This window comes from Mizuhopecten yessoensis, unplaced genomic scaffold (assembly GCF_002113885.1).
Source record: "Mizuhopecten yessoensis strain PY_sf001 unplaced genomic scaffold, ASM211388v2 scaffold10497, whole genome shotgun sequence".
In the NCBI taxonomy this organism is placed as follows: domain Eukaryota; kingdom Metazoa; phylum Mollusca; class Bivalvia; order Pectinida; family Pectinidae; genus Mizuhopecten; species Mizuhopecten yessoensis.
The window spans coordinates 53,566-68,564 of NW_018408576.1; the positions used below are offsets into that span (position 1 = coordinate 53,566).

The following is a 14,999-nucleotide window of genomic DNA, read 5'->3' on the forward strand; positions in this document are numbered from 1 at the left end:
TTTTTGACGTTATATATATATCGCATATTTCATATCATCTATTCGTTATCTCTTTTATTATTTTAACTCCTTTTTATTATTTTTGTTATCTACACATACAATGCGAATACTTTTAAAATGAACCATTTTATCTGATTTTATCTTCGCTATTCACATGTTTGTTAAAAAAGTAAAATAAATAAATAAATCACCATGGCCCTAAATGACCACAGCCGTCGATGGGCCGTTAAACATAAACAAACAAACAAACAAAAATCCATACCCCGAGCGCGTAGTTGTGCTCATGCAAATTGTGCCATGTGCCCTCTGTAAGCTTCCCTTGAAAAGGCCGTCATGTTAGAATGTGTCGGGAATATGGCTTGAATTTCAATTGCCGATAGAAATCGTGCAATTTGGATGAAACAAGTCAGGCAAAAGTTATATGGTGCGCATGATAAATTGTACACGATTTACGATTTAGTGCCGTTTGAAATGTTAGATCATCAACGAGAAGGACATGTAAACCATCTCCTTGAAGCGGGGCATTAAAAGCTGACCTAGACACTCCAAATTATCATGGCTAGATTTTCTAGATGTTAAGAAAATGTTGCTGGAAGCCTTTTTAACATATTAAACCCCAATGACTTTTGACAGCACTCCATTCTAGGTAATGGTACATTGTGGGTGGATCCTCCTCAACATATTCTTCAATTACCGAAATCCAAGACGGCTGCCAAGTGGGAATCCTGCTCTCAACCAAACGTAGCTCTACATACTTAAGATTTCAATTTCAAATTTCATGCAAATTTACATTATTGAAAGTTCAGATAGTTAACTTTTGAAATATTAAATTATACGTGATGGTCCGATTTTACAAAATTTCTCATGAAATCAAATCAATTGTTATTTTACATAATATAAAATTTCAAAAATAATATATAATCAATCTGACCTAGAACGATTGTTTCTACAGCTCAAGAAATCTCGGGGATCTTTTGCACATGTTTTCTTTGGTTCTATGCACCTTCATCTTTTAGATCGTGAAGTTTGCAAGAAATTTCCATTAAAAAAATCTTTGTAGATAGGTATTTTTTCCTTTTAATTATCTGTTGATAATCACCTGACATTCGATTCAAATTAGGACTGTCATCCAGGGGCCAATTCATACTTTTCGTCGGTCCGAATGACCTTGCTGCATCGTCCATGAATTTTTCCTTGTGAACACAATAACTTCAGTAAATATGAACCGATTTTGATGAAACTTTGTATGCAGCTTTGTATCAATGAGATCTTGGATAAGTTTGAATACCGGACCAATTTGACCATAACTTACATAGTTAGTATTCCCCTTGGTAATTCTATTATTGTTGGACACTGTGAACACGATAACTGAAATAAATGGGTGTGACTTCAATTTTGACCCAAGGGGTCTGTTTTGAACAAACTTGGTAACTGTATGTCTTCTGTTCTTGGTTAAAAGAAACAAGTAAAAGCGTAGATTAATGATTTATTAAATTAGGCACAAAATTTTAATAGCACCTTGTTAGTAGCAAAAATGCATCATGATGAAAAAAAGGTGTACCACATGAATTTACATCTATTCTTGTGTAATGTCAATCAACATCAGGGACAAATAATAATATAATTGCAAAGGGCAATAACTCTGCAGGTTACCATCAAATAATTACCGGACAAAGTTTCATTGAACTCCGTCAACATTTATTCAAGTTATCGTGTTTACAAGGTCCAATAATAATAATATCATTACAAAGGGCAATAACTCTGTAAGTTACTGTCAAATACAGAGTTTCATCAAACTTGGTTGACATTTACTCAAGTTATCGTGAACACAAGGTCCAATACAAAATAGTGTAATATTATCATAACAAAGGGCAATAACTCTGTAAGTTACTGTCAGATTCCCATTTTCCAACTCATCCGAGATCTTATTGATATAAGGCCTGGCCACATACAAAGTTTCATCAAACTTGGTTGATAATTATAATTGATAATAAGTAGTCATGTTCACAAGGTCCAATAATAATATTATTACAAAGGGCAATTACTCTGTAAGTTACTGTTGAATAATTCCCATTTAGAGTCCGGGATCTTATTGATATATGGCTGCATACAAAGTTTCATCAAACTCAGTTAACATTTACTCAAGTTCTCGTGTTCACAAAGTCCAATAATAATATTATAAAAAGGGCAATAACTCTGTTAGTTACTGTCGAATAATTCCCATTTTGGAACTCATCCGGGATCTTATTGATATATGGCTGCATACAAAGTTTCATCAAACTCAGTTAACATTTACTCAAGTTATTGTGTTCACAAGGTCCACTAATAATATTATTACAAAGGGCAATAACTCTGTAAGTTAATGTCGAATAATTCCCATTTTCAAACTAGTTCTTATTGACATATGGCTACATACAAAGTTTTCATCAAACTCGGTTAACATTTACTCAAGTTATTGTGTTTACAACGCCCAATAATAATTCTATTACAAAGGGTGATAACTCTGTAAGTTAATGTCAAATAATTCCCATTTTCAAACTCGTCCGAGTTCTTATCGACATATGGCTACATACAAAGTTTCATCAAACTCAGTTAATATTTATTCAAGTAATTGTGTTCACAGGGTCCACTAATAATATTATTACAAAGGGCAATAACTCGGTAAGTTAATGTCGAATAATTCCTTTTTTCAAACTCGTCCGGGATCTTATTGATATATGGCTGCATACAAAGTTTCATTTAACTTGGTTAACATTTACTGAAGTTATCGTGTTCACAAGGAAAAGTTAACGCATGACGCACGACGCCAGACAAAAGACCATCACAATAGGTTACCATGACCTATGGTCAGGTAACCTAAAAATAAAAGCATCAAGAATCTTTTGGCCAGAAATTCTTTTAAAACAAGGTCAACCAATATAAATATAATTGTGGGCGGATTGGTCGAGTGGTTTACACTCCAGCCTTCCAAGCAGGTGGCCAGGGTTCGATCCCCTAAGTCGCCATAGGCATGGAATATTAGAACAAGAGGCCCATGGGCCTTAACAGTCACCCGATATATTTATACAGAGAGTTGATTTTTGTTTTTAACATGAACAGAAATATTATTCAAAGTGACAAAAAACAATAAAACCACCTTATTCAATATCTAGCATGCAGATTTAAGACTGAAAAGTATTTGAAACTAGCACCACCGATTCTAACCAAGGAAAATGAAGAAATTTTATTTTAGCACACAGACTCCATTGGGCCCCACCCTACAGCCCTTGGAGGTAGGGACAGCTCAAAATTTTCAAAGTATCAAACTGTCAACTTAGGGCTATAATTCCAATCAAGTTATAAACATGTAATATTCAAAGTATCAAATTTTGCTGGGCTGATATGTGCATATCATCAAACTGCTATCAAATACTGATAATTCTAACCCAAATGGAATTACTTCCAATGGCAATTAAACAAATGTTAGTCCAAAATGTGATTTCCCTATGTAAACGATAGTCAAGTTTTCCCCCTCCCCTGGGGAAAACGTGAGACCCCAGGGTCATGAAATTCACAAATTTGGTAAAGCACCTTAAGACCCTTCCATCCATGAAGACTATTTGATTCTACAATATCTGGGTCTTGAGAAGAAGATTTTAGTCAATTTCACTCTTTTTGGCTCCTGGGGGCTGGCGACCATGTAATTCACAATTTTTAGTTGACCTTTGGCGATGGAAGGTTTCTGCAAAATTTCATTGAAATTGGGTCAGAGGTTTTGGAGAAGAAGTCGAAAATGTAAATTGTTTACGGACAAAAGGCGATCCAATAGGTCACTGGAGACTTTTTCTCAGGTGACCATAAAAAGTGTTCATCTCCTGCCCATACAACCTAGGTGGAGTATAAAATGGTCTGGGGTGGGTGTTGCAGTATGCATTCAAGTGAGGTGGCACTATAAATGATATCTCCAGCACACACATAGGGAGATATTAGCCAGGTGACATAGGACTAGTAGTTATGCTAATTGTATCCATGTACTGTAAAGCGCTTTAGAGTGGCTTATGTTAGCTAGATGGGGCACTAATCAAATGTTGTATATCATTATAATAGCAAAGTCGTTTATGTGTCAACTGAAGGATGGTGGCTCTTGCTTGCCATGACAAGATTTTCATTGGTTCATGTTTGGTCTTTTCCAATCTCCTTTGATATGAATTTTGTCAACAGTAAATGCATCTTTTGTCATTTTGTCAAATGTTCTGTTTGCAGTTAAGTATTGCCAGTTGGTTACTCAGTGCTTCAGTTCCTTTCCACACTACTACACAGCCACATCTCGGGTAATCATGTCAAGTACCCGTCCAAATCTTGACCAAAGCTCACAAATTCACAACACACTGATCTCCTAGTCACAATTTGTAAATTATGAATAAGTTAATATTTGCAGGGTATAAAAATCAAATAACAAATGAATAAAAAATTCAGTTTTATTGTTTACAAGACAACGATCAGACAATAAAAAATCAAATATGAGATTTAATGAAACTGGTATTTCAGTCAATTGTTTATTCAATGTCACTGTAGTATCCTTCTTGGAATGATGTAACACAGTGTCCAGCATGTGATGATAAATGAGGCAATGAAACATGATTCAATGTTTGTTGGCAACCGACACTTTCTTCACTCTGATTGGGAGGAAAAGAAAAAGAACAAATGAATTAAAAGTTCAAATTATATATTGCAGCTCTTGCATTAACACAATTAGAATAATGAGGGGAAAGCAAGCCAAAAAAATGCAGAGTAAAGCACCTGCAAAGAAAACTTTCCAAGATTCAATTAATGGGGAAATTTCAAACAGTTCAAGATAAATTTCTAACTAAGTACTGTAAAAAATCTTAAAACTTTACTTTCCATAAAACAAATTAATAACATCAATACAACCAATGTGCAGTAGCTGTTCTTGCCACAGCTGGTTGCATTTAAATCATAATATCAAACTAAATAAACCAAGCCAATCTTAAGGGTTCATAATGATGAACAGCAGCAAACATTAATGATCACCTTACCACAGGTAGATTTCCTAATCACAGTAACAAGGTCTTTTATGTAACACTAACCCCACTCTGCAAGTATACCAAGATGGATATGACAATCCATAAATCACGCCTACCTGTTTATCGGCTGTATGGGTGGTACCCACCACCAGCCCCTCGGACTCCTTTTTGTGATTTGCCATAGGTGCTCTGTTGCTGATTCCCTGTGAATACGGATAGAAATTGATTGATTTTATCCATCGGTTGGTTTTATTGCTATTTACATGGAGTACTACACACTACAAAGGTTAGCAAAACGGACCTCTTAGTTCTTGATCACCCCAACCTACTCAGAAACCTTGCAGAGTTACCTTGACAGACCTTGAGATAAATAGTGACCAGAAAGATCTGTACCTGTGGAAAGGTGAGTTTATGATCAAATGCACTCTGCAAGGTTATCCAGTTATTCAAAACAATTATTACATGGCGAGGAAATATCAAGTAAAAATGTTGATTTCAATGAAATATTCAGTTATAAATACAATTGTTTTTCAAATATTTTACATTTGACATCCAAAATATTTGCATTATCCAAGAGGTCAATTCTTGCAAACTTGCAGTGCACATTATAAGGAACTACAAAAAAAGTCACAAAATGACAAACATTTGATTTCTGGTCACAGAATGGAATCATCCCAGGTATTTTATACCCAAGAGTCATCCTTCGAACTGCAAATTCCATGATGATTATGAAAATATGATTCTAAACAAAGCAAGCTCCTGTCAATGTAAAGTGACCAGAAATAAAATGCTGTTCAATATTTAACTTGAACCATTACATAATACAAATCACACTGCTTTCATTAATGGGTTATTAAACTACCCACTTGATTTTAGTTGAAGACTTAAAGAAAGCAGGCATTTGATATACAATGGTCCAAGTATATCAACAGGAAAGAAAACTGCAAGCAAAACTGTAACAGCGGTTACCTGACTGAGTGTGAAGTCCTTGATGCTACAAATTCATCGTCAAAATGATTGAATGCTTCATGCAATATGTTGTTGATCAACATTTGATCAGATCGACACCAGTTTTCAGTTCTTTCATCGATTCAAAATTGTAACCTCATTATTTTTGGCAACATAAAATGTACAATTTTCTATAAAAAAAGTTTTTTTTTACAATTAAGTTTTATAAATAATCACCCCCATCCAATAGGTGATTTTTCATTTAAAGGATGCACATAATCCTGCAAACCACCATCAGTGGTTCAAAGTTGAATTTCCCTGAACATCTTTCTCTCAATTTCATGTTTAATTCGGTAGACTGGAAATGAAAATATTCTACGTTGGTTTCATTACCAATTACACCTCTTCCTGTAACTCACCTTGGTCATAGCCCCATCCTCCATTATAATCGCCTCCTATAAAAGATCAAGGTAGTCTTGTTACTTACAATGGCTACCTGATTTCTTTACTTTTTACAGTTTTATCCTAATAGCACATTTTTTTCAATTCCCGACTTCCATTGTTGAATATATAGAATATTGTTCACATATTTACACCAATTTTTATATTATTTGCACTTAACTCAATTCTTCAGTATTCCCTTCCATATTTATCATTCCACTGACCCCCTAACTAGGACCCAACACTTGGTTTTGTTTCAGTCTAGTATATTTTTGAAGGGTGTTGATATGGATTTTTATTTCAATTCCAATATAATTGGAGGTTTCTTTGTATTTAGCACCACAATAAACTTCTATTTATCAAATTTTAGGAATACCTTTTGCAGTTGCAGGGAAACCCTGGAATTTGAGAGCAATGGGCCATTTTCAGCATTTTTTAGTTTATGTAAACTAAGGAGGGGTCATTCAATTAGAGGTGTCATGATTCACTGCGATGAACTTGTTCCGTGATTATTTATGTTCGATTCACAATATTTTTTTTACGGATTTTCCATACGTCACAATCTGAATATTAGTGTATGCTGCTTCAGCCGAAACGTCTGCGAGACATTCTATTTCATTGGCCGATCTCTAAACCATCAACCAATCGTCTGAGGATGCAATTTTCACAAAGCATTCATAACAAAATGGCGGACTGCCGCAAGGAAAAGAATTTGCGATGCTCTGGCAAGCTTCAAATCAAAAGTGTGAAATATAAGCCGTCGATAAATATATCTCATTTTGTTCATAATTTAAAATAAAGGTGTATCAAATGGTTCAAATATCGAGATACGCATCGAAATCTTGGGTAAAGTGAATCATGACACTCTTCATCCATGGCCCCTCCAGGATTATCCCTGCACTTAAATAGCATTCTAGACACATTTGTCTTTATTTTAATTGAAAATAGGGCAACTACCAGGAATGGAAGAAACGTGTGTTGATGGTTACTCTTTATTCAGTTCTAAAATGTAGCATTAGAAAAAATATTTAGTATAAACAATTTATAGCAAATTCAGCAGCAGTTCACTTCACTTTGTCAAGTTAACATAGTATATATATACAAAATGAAAACACAAGACCATGCACATAAACAACAAAAACAGTTTAATGATCATCACTTCAGCAATTTCCTGCAACATGCAAATTATTCAACAAATTTCCTAGTTTTAAGTACTAAAAATCAAAAGCATAACTAATTATAATGAATAGAAAATAAGATCAAACATTTCGTTTATATAACTCATTTATATATCATGAATCATTTTCAATTGTAAGAATTTCTTTTGTTTAATACAGCTTGTGATATTTTTTTAACTTACCATAGCTTCCATAATAGCTCTGATCATATCCACCCCATCCGGCGCCATATCCTTGGTAGTAACTGTTGTCGTATCCTCCATATCCACCATATCCGCCGTATCCTCCATATCCTTGGTTGTAGTTGTTGTAATAATTGTTGTTGTAGCCTTGACCTCCCCAGCCTCCGCCTGAAAGTACAAGTTAAATTGTCACAATAAATATTGAATTTATTGATTTTGTGGCCATGAAAACATGCGCAATGGGTTGCTTTGACAAACGGCTTCCATACACCTGGCTCAGATAAAATGTTTTCAGTGAGCAATACTTTGTTATTTTTATAAATCTCTCGAACAATCCAAAAACCATAAGCGGTCAAGAAGGAAACGATTGACATCAAAATCTAGCTATTCATAAACAAAAAATATATATCCAGAAACTATGAGGCACCAAGTCTGCTTTATCCTCATTTAATATCGGGTGGATTTTTTTCCAAAATCTTACAACAGCGTTCCATCATGAATTGGGAAAATATAGAATTTTTTCAACTGAAATTTGGAAATTCCTATTTTTTGGAGTTTTGTGGAAAATGAAGACATTTTTTGGCTAGGGTAAACAGCCTGTATTCATCTGTAAATGAATATTCTGCCAAACATCAAACTTGAGCAAGGGACATCAATGGAATGTTTACTAAAATTTCCATGATATTGTCTGTAAATACCAGATCAAATCCAAAATGGCTACAGACAGCCTCCTGCCTACTGAATTTTTAGATCAAACTCGAGTGGAGAATAAATGCTTTTCCTATGCGTCATAACATTTTAAAAAAAATTCTAGTCAATATCAAAGATTACCAATGGCAGCCATTTAAATTAAATTGGGCCAAGTATCTGTGTATAAAAGGATAATGAAAATCTCTGCATTTCAAAACTAAGCGTAATTTCACAGAAACAAATGTGGACGACAACACTGCATAAAGTGTAACTGTTTCTTTTGCTTTTCAAGATGCAATCTGTTGCTTTTTACCGCCAATTCGAAGAGAAAAATTAACTTTTAACTATACTCAAAGAGAAAAATTAAATATTAACTATACAAGTGAAATCGTGTGAAGATTGAGAGCCAAAAAAATTTGCAGCCAAAGTAACAGACCTCGAAATGAAGCTCGTCTTTTTCATTTTGAATGGAAATGTTTCTGCTTTAAAGTCATTCATAATACTTGCACCAAACCAAAATGTTAAAACCTGTCCTTACCTCGGCCTCCACGTGCACCTCCTCCTCGGCCACCACCCCAGCCTCCTCCCCAGGCACCAAAACCTCCTCGACCTCCTCGCTTGTTCTGATTGTTTGGTGTGGCTTTCTTCACATCAATCTTTTGGGAATAAAACACCAAATTACTAACCACAAGATAAACATTTGCAACTTTAAAAGCTTTACAAGAAAAGACTATCAAGATGCTTTACAGGGCTGCGAGCAAATTGGACAACTAGAAACGCCTTTAAGGAGGTCCAGTTAGCCAGGGCAGTTATGAATATAAAGCACCTGTTGATGTGAAGAACCAGGATCCTTAATGCTGGAAAAGTTTCAAAACAAAAATACATTAATAATTACATAAAGTGAATGATATTAAAAATTAATCGCAACCCTATTTTCTTTAGCTTATAATTCAACGGTTGTTAAAGAAAATAAGATGCTTTGGTTGGGAACTGTCATTTAGTTCATTTGGTACCTCTAGCCCAAGACCTCAATCAACTGTTTCGGCTCCTTTGCATCCACTCATTACCGGCATCTTGCTGGAAAGTGGAATAAAAGGAGGATAGTGTCAGTCACATGGTACATGTAAACCTTCACATTATCATTCATCCTTTACCAGCATGATTTACTTCTTACCGCTTAACTTATCCCAACAGAAAATTCTTTGAGAGATGTTGATTTCAGAAGCAGGTTCGACTGCTTTTTTTACATTGCCGTGCAAAGTATTAAAAAGCATAAATAAATCTTTTCAAAGTCAAACACTTTACTTTATTCTTTCCTGTAACGAGAAAAAGACATGAATCAATTTAGTCTACAACTGTCATATATACAAGAAAAGCTTCCTTCAATATGAAACACAAGTACTTACTTCTTGTTCATTAAGTTTGTGTGGACAACCATCTATGATTTTTTTCACTGTTTCTTCCTTCTCAAATTCAATGAAACAGAAAGCCCTCCTCTGATCCTTTATTTTGTCGAATGGCAGGTCCAATTTCTCGATCTAATAATCAGAGTTAAGTTGATAAAATTAGCATTTAATGTTAAAATATTAACTAATTAGTAATTCAAGGGTTAAAACATTGTCAGATCGACTTCTTTTAAAACCAAAAAAAAAGTTGAGCCAATTAACGACATTTGAAAAACTCATTCAAGTTTTGCAGAGCTTGACTGGAGGTAAAATGAAAATATAAACTTTGTGCAAGCATAATTATAAAATGTGAAAAGTAACTTCAATCGTATAAATTAAGATAATGTGGGCTTTTAGTCATATACCTTTCCAAATTTTTCGAAATATTCCCTAATGTCACTTTCTGGTACACCGGGATCCACCTTTCCACAAAATATTTTCTTTATTACTTCTCTCCTAGGATTTGCTTTCTTTGGGTCTATTACTCGTCCTTGAAGTTTGTGTTCTTTATCTTCTAATACCTGAAACCGAAGCAAGAAAGAATGAGGCCGCATAACACCAAAATCAGGGGGCTTTCTCGCACCGAATGTGTTCCTGTTATAACAGAAAGTGCAGGGGTTTATAGAGGTTTTTTTGGGGAAACTGACCCTACAATGAATTTAAACAACTCTGAATACATGAAATCATTTTTGACTTGAGCCCGTCTTTATAACATGATCATTTTGTCCTTCCTACATGTACTGCATTTTGGAAATTTTAAAGTCGTGAAATGGAATTAAACAAATCTAAAACGCACCCAGATAAACCCCGGATGTGAAATCTGTCAGCAGTTAATAGTAGTCCAAGCAGCTTGAAAATTACAACAGTTAAGCTAAAAGACGGAAGCTGAGCAATGCTGATTGTTGAAAGAGGTCAAAGTTATTGGAAGGCTCCAATTTGTCATTTAAAATTACAAAGTTACCCAACATTATTTGCTCTGTGATAATTTATTTTCTGTGGCAGAATTTTAACCAAGCTTGGTATTGTATCGAGTGTACCCATCGGGTGTATATTTTGATACATTATTTTCCAAGACTGTACACCTAGGTTCTTATTGCACAGGGCTATTCTTGAAAATTGGAGACACAAAACATGTTTTTGGAGTGAAGAAATTCCTAATTTGGTCTACTGTGCCATGTCTGGTAGACCATGTGTCACTACCCCTTGGAAGACCTCCATATACAAGTCAATAACACTTGAGAAACAGGCCTCTATGGTCGATGTCAGATTATTGCTGTCAATCACCAGTGGCTATCTGGACTTGCAATTGTTAAACTATATTAAATATAAAGCTTATTTCTTTTACAAGAATTAAGTTATTTCAACTCCTGTTAATGTGTTATTGCAATATTTCACATTGTTTAATATCTGTGTTTATTAATTAAGCAAAAAATAAATATATGCTTTTCCTGTTTCTGCTTCAAAAAACAGATAGGTATTAGGTAGGTAGGAAAAACATTTTTTCCCTGGTAAAGAAAATCTCCTGATCACCTTTGTGAATGTTAAAAATATGTTATTGTTTTAATTGAGCATGAATGGCACCAAATACATATTTATTTATGAAAAATAAACACAAATAAAACAAATACATGATCCCTAGTTGTGTTGAGCAGGCCCAAACGAAACTAAATGTTTATGGAACAACCTAGCGCTGCCAACAGTGTTGCATTTCTAAGTTATCCCTATTGCTGGACACTCGTTTTTAGCAATCCAAACTCCACTGATGGTCACCAGTGTTACGTTCTCTTTTGTATTACTGATGCTTTCCGTTCTCAGTTTCCACTGCCACCACTTCAAATTAATTGATCAACAAAATAAGTACATTTATATTTACAACACAAGTTTTTAATCTGTCACAAAATATTTAAGTCTTCACCAAACTCCAAACTAACCTCCTACTGTTAAACTACACAGATCTACAAACTGCAACTAAAACTACTACTAACTTCCTAATTCTCACTAAAGTTCTTTTAAAACTTTCTAACTCTCCTCTATATCTCAACTTGGTCTACCCAACTCAACCTCTTTCCTCATGACTCAACTCTTCTCCTTCAACTCCCAAGCTGAACTACCTTACTATCTGTCCCTTAGCAAGATCCTGCTACATTAAAAATGCGAGACTGGCCATCAGCCCTCAGTTTTTATCAAGATTTTCTCAACATTTTACTACTAGCTATTTTCCCCCATACTTAAGAACTTTGGATCAGACATCCAGTGATCAAAATTAGTTGAGTAAAATTTCCATGTTTTCTGAATAATTTACTATTTCTAAATGTTCTAGAAACGGGGGCACATCAATAAGAATGTTGACATTAAAATGTTTGATGCTGCTGAAATCCTGCTAAGTTTGTCTCCCAACAGTCAGCATCATTTGGAGTCTGCATGAAAAAATGGGGTCGGCTTGGGAAACACATTTTTATTTGGCCTTATACATACCTACTGTATTTGTAAACACATATATAATTATAGCAAACAAACTCTAGGATAGTTACAGATATAACAAACACAGGTACAGTTACAGAAAAAAAACCAGGGGTACCATAATAAACAAATGGTTGAAGGCAAAAATTCAACAATTACCTGATCGACAGCTACTGGCTCTTTGAATACAACAAATCCAAATCCCCGAGATCTTCTCGTCTCTGGGTCTGTTTTTAGTGTACAACTTGTGACTTCTCCAAACTTTGTGAAGTAATCTTTAAGGTCCTCTGCAAGCAAATGTCATGTTTACCAGCTAATGCATACAGATACCAGATTAATTTAGTCCAGAAGGTCAGGCTAGTGGAATTGGACAACTACAAGAAGTCCAGAATTGTAGCACTGCATATTGATAGAGTGGCTTATACATAGGTTTTAGTTATTTGAAGCACAATAAATTAATAATACAATGAGGAACCTGTGTACACAAAAAGTTATCAATTCTGGTGAGTGGTGACGAATCACAGACTGTTCCCCATGAACTACAGTAGTCCTAGTCCGAATTCAATGGATTTCTTTTATATCGGTCCGTCGTCGATTAACGTCAGAACTCCGGCCCTCTATAATATGCGGGAAATAACCTCTTCAAATCGATATTTTAGAAAAATCACTTTCACACACATGTCGCACATGGATCAAAAGATCTATTTTTTATGGTAGGACGCTGGGTTCATGACTGAAGAGTTGAAACTTTGAGCATGATACTTGTTTAGTTCTACTCGACTGTAAAAGAGTCGGTGGTTTGGCAGTGCTAGAAATGTTGGATGTTAGCCCAAGTCCCAAAAAGGCAGCGCCGGCTGCAGGCTCCCCAGCGGAGCATTCAGCCGGTTTGAGTCGACCTATGAACTAGGTTTCGAAAATGCGGTATGCAAGAACCTCAGATTATTTTTTAATTATTATTCTTTTGTACGCTCTATTGATCAGATTGGGCACAAAGACGCATATGGGCAATAGTCCAGCGTTTGGGCAACAATTTTATTACTGGAATCGATGTGAAACAAAGTGAAATAAAAACATTGGAGGATTATTTTGTGACAGGGATTGTTAAATGCCAACGGAATACATTATTGAATTTGATATACAGTTCGGTGTGGCAGCCATATTGTATTGTCCTTGAACAATCAAAAAAGGCCATTAATCTTTCAACTAAATATAGATTGCATCTCAGGACGCTTCCTTATGTAATGAATAACCTTAGTACAATTTCTTGAAACTCAACTTAAAACAAAACGCGTTAGAAAATAATTAGCACAATAGATAAAATATATTTTTTGCAACAACAAAGCATGTCTAGAGTTGTGCAAGTTGACATACAAGTTGGATTGCATGATCCGTTATTATTTCATTATAATTTAGAACAATAGCTGCTATTGCGTTCTGCATCCCTTTCATCTACCTCACGTTTGCAATCGAGTGCTTTTTATTATGCGTCATAGGCTGAAACAATTACCAGCAACATAAGGAAAGTATGAACAATTTAGCATACTCACTCTGCCCGGTCTCCCAGCTCAGGTTTCCCACAAACAATTTACTAAAAGAAAAGTATAGGTAAATTTTACTTTTATTTCATTTAAATAGGAATTCATTTTGCAAAATCTTAAGTGTACAATGGCAGCTTACCCACGCGGTGGATCACGTGACGAGTTAATGGGCGCCATTTGCAGCACGTTTCGAGCGGCGCAATTATCCACGAAAGGGATAAGAATAATATGTATTCAAACGCGAAAGAAATGTGTATTTTAAATGGATTCCATGCACTGAACGCACGATTACAATGTATGCACACACAGCATCCATTATGACGCCAAATTCGATACAATAGAATACGTTCAAACATAGCCTACCGGTCGTCTTCGTCGTCGTCCCCGGCCTCCCCAGACTCGCCACCGGCTTTTTCTGTGTCGTCCATGGGCTCTGCAGCTTCAGCATCACCGCTGAAGTTTTCAAAACTTGTTCCCTGTTCGAATCCTTCACCATTTGCCTCGTAGTTGTACTCGCCTGCTTCTTCTGCCATGATGTTATTTTGTCTGATCGTTTCACCGTGTTCTTTGTCGGCAGGGGTGGTTTGCAGAATGGCCGATTCACAGAGCTTGGTTCGGGCACGTGCTACGTATATAGCTATCTGATTGGTTGGCGATGACGTTCAGTAGAAATAACCTCGAACCTATATGATTATTTTATATAAACCATTTTGTTTACTTTTTTGGTGTTAATGTAATATCTTGCATGATCGCCATTCAAGAATTATCTTTTTATTTCAAGTTTATGGATAATGCTAGATTATAATGCGTCGCTTAATGTTCGTAATTTTCCGTTGCTGCCCGGAAAAGCCTTACTAAAGTCCGGCTCTTGATTTACGTTATAACGGACTACGGATATATTGGATGTAAAATGCTGATTTTTTTCACAGCTATATTTGGACATAAACTAAGGTGTTTAGAGTTATTTTACATGTTTTAAGGGTTTAGATCGACTCTCGGCAAAAATACTAAGATATACGAGGAGGGTGGCAGGGGCGGATACGGGCGGCCACAGGCCGCCCAACGAGGGCCGTATAGGCCAGAGCCGGGGGTA

At 35.5% G+C, this 14,999-nt stretch overlaps 1 protein-coding gene across 3 annotated transcripts; it reads right to left on the minus strand.

The window, feature by feature from the left end:
* Window positions 1-4,443: 4,443 nt before the first annotated feature.
* Window positions 4,444-14,533, minus strand: LOC110460857 (heterogeneous nuclear ribonucleoprotein D-like). 3 transcript variants are annotated; one of them, XM_021514048.1, is made up of 10 exons: window positions 14,270-14,532; window positions 13,916-13,956; window positions 12,528-12,655; window positions 10,274-10,429; window positions 9,870-10,001; window positions 9,002-9,119; window positions 7,774-7,941; window positions 6,392-6,427; window positions 5,141-5,227; window positions 4,444-4,655 (listed from the first exon to the last, which is right to left on the minus strand). In XM_021514048.1, the coding sequence occupies exons 1-9, from the start codon at window positions 14,437-14,439 to the stop codon at window positions 5,145-5,147; spliced, it is 1,032 nt and encodes a 343-aa protein (XP_021369723.1). In that variant the 5' UTR covers window positions 14,440-14,532; the 3' UTR covers window positions 4,444-4,655; window positions 5,141-5,144. The 3 variants fall into 3 exon arrangements, with proteins under 3 accessions (XP_021369723.1, XP_021369725.1, XP_021369724.1); XM_021514050.1 differs by lacking the exon at window positions 5,141-5,227 and having other exon boundaries at window positions 14,270-14,533; XM_021514049.1 differs by lacking the exons at window positions 4,444-4,655; window positions 5,141-5,227 and adding an exon at window positions 5,975-6,018 and having other exon boundaries at window positions 14,270-14,533.
* Window positions 14,534-14,999: the final 466 nt, after the last annotated feature.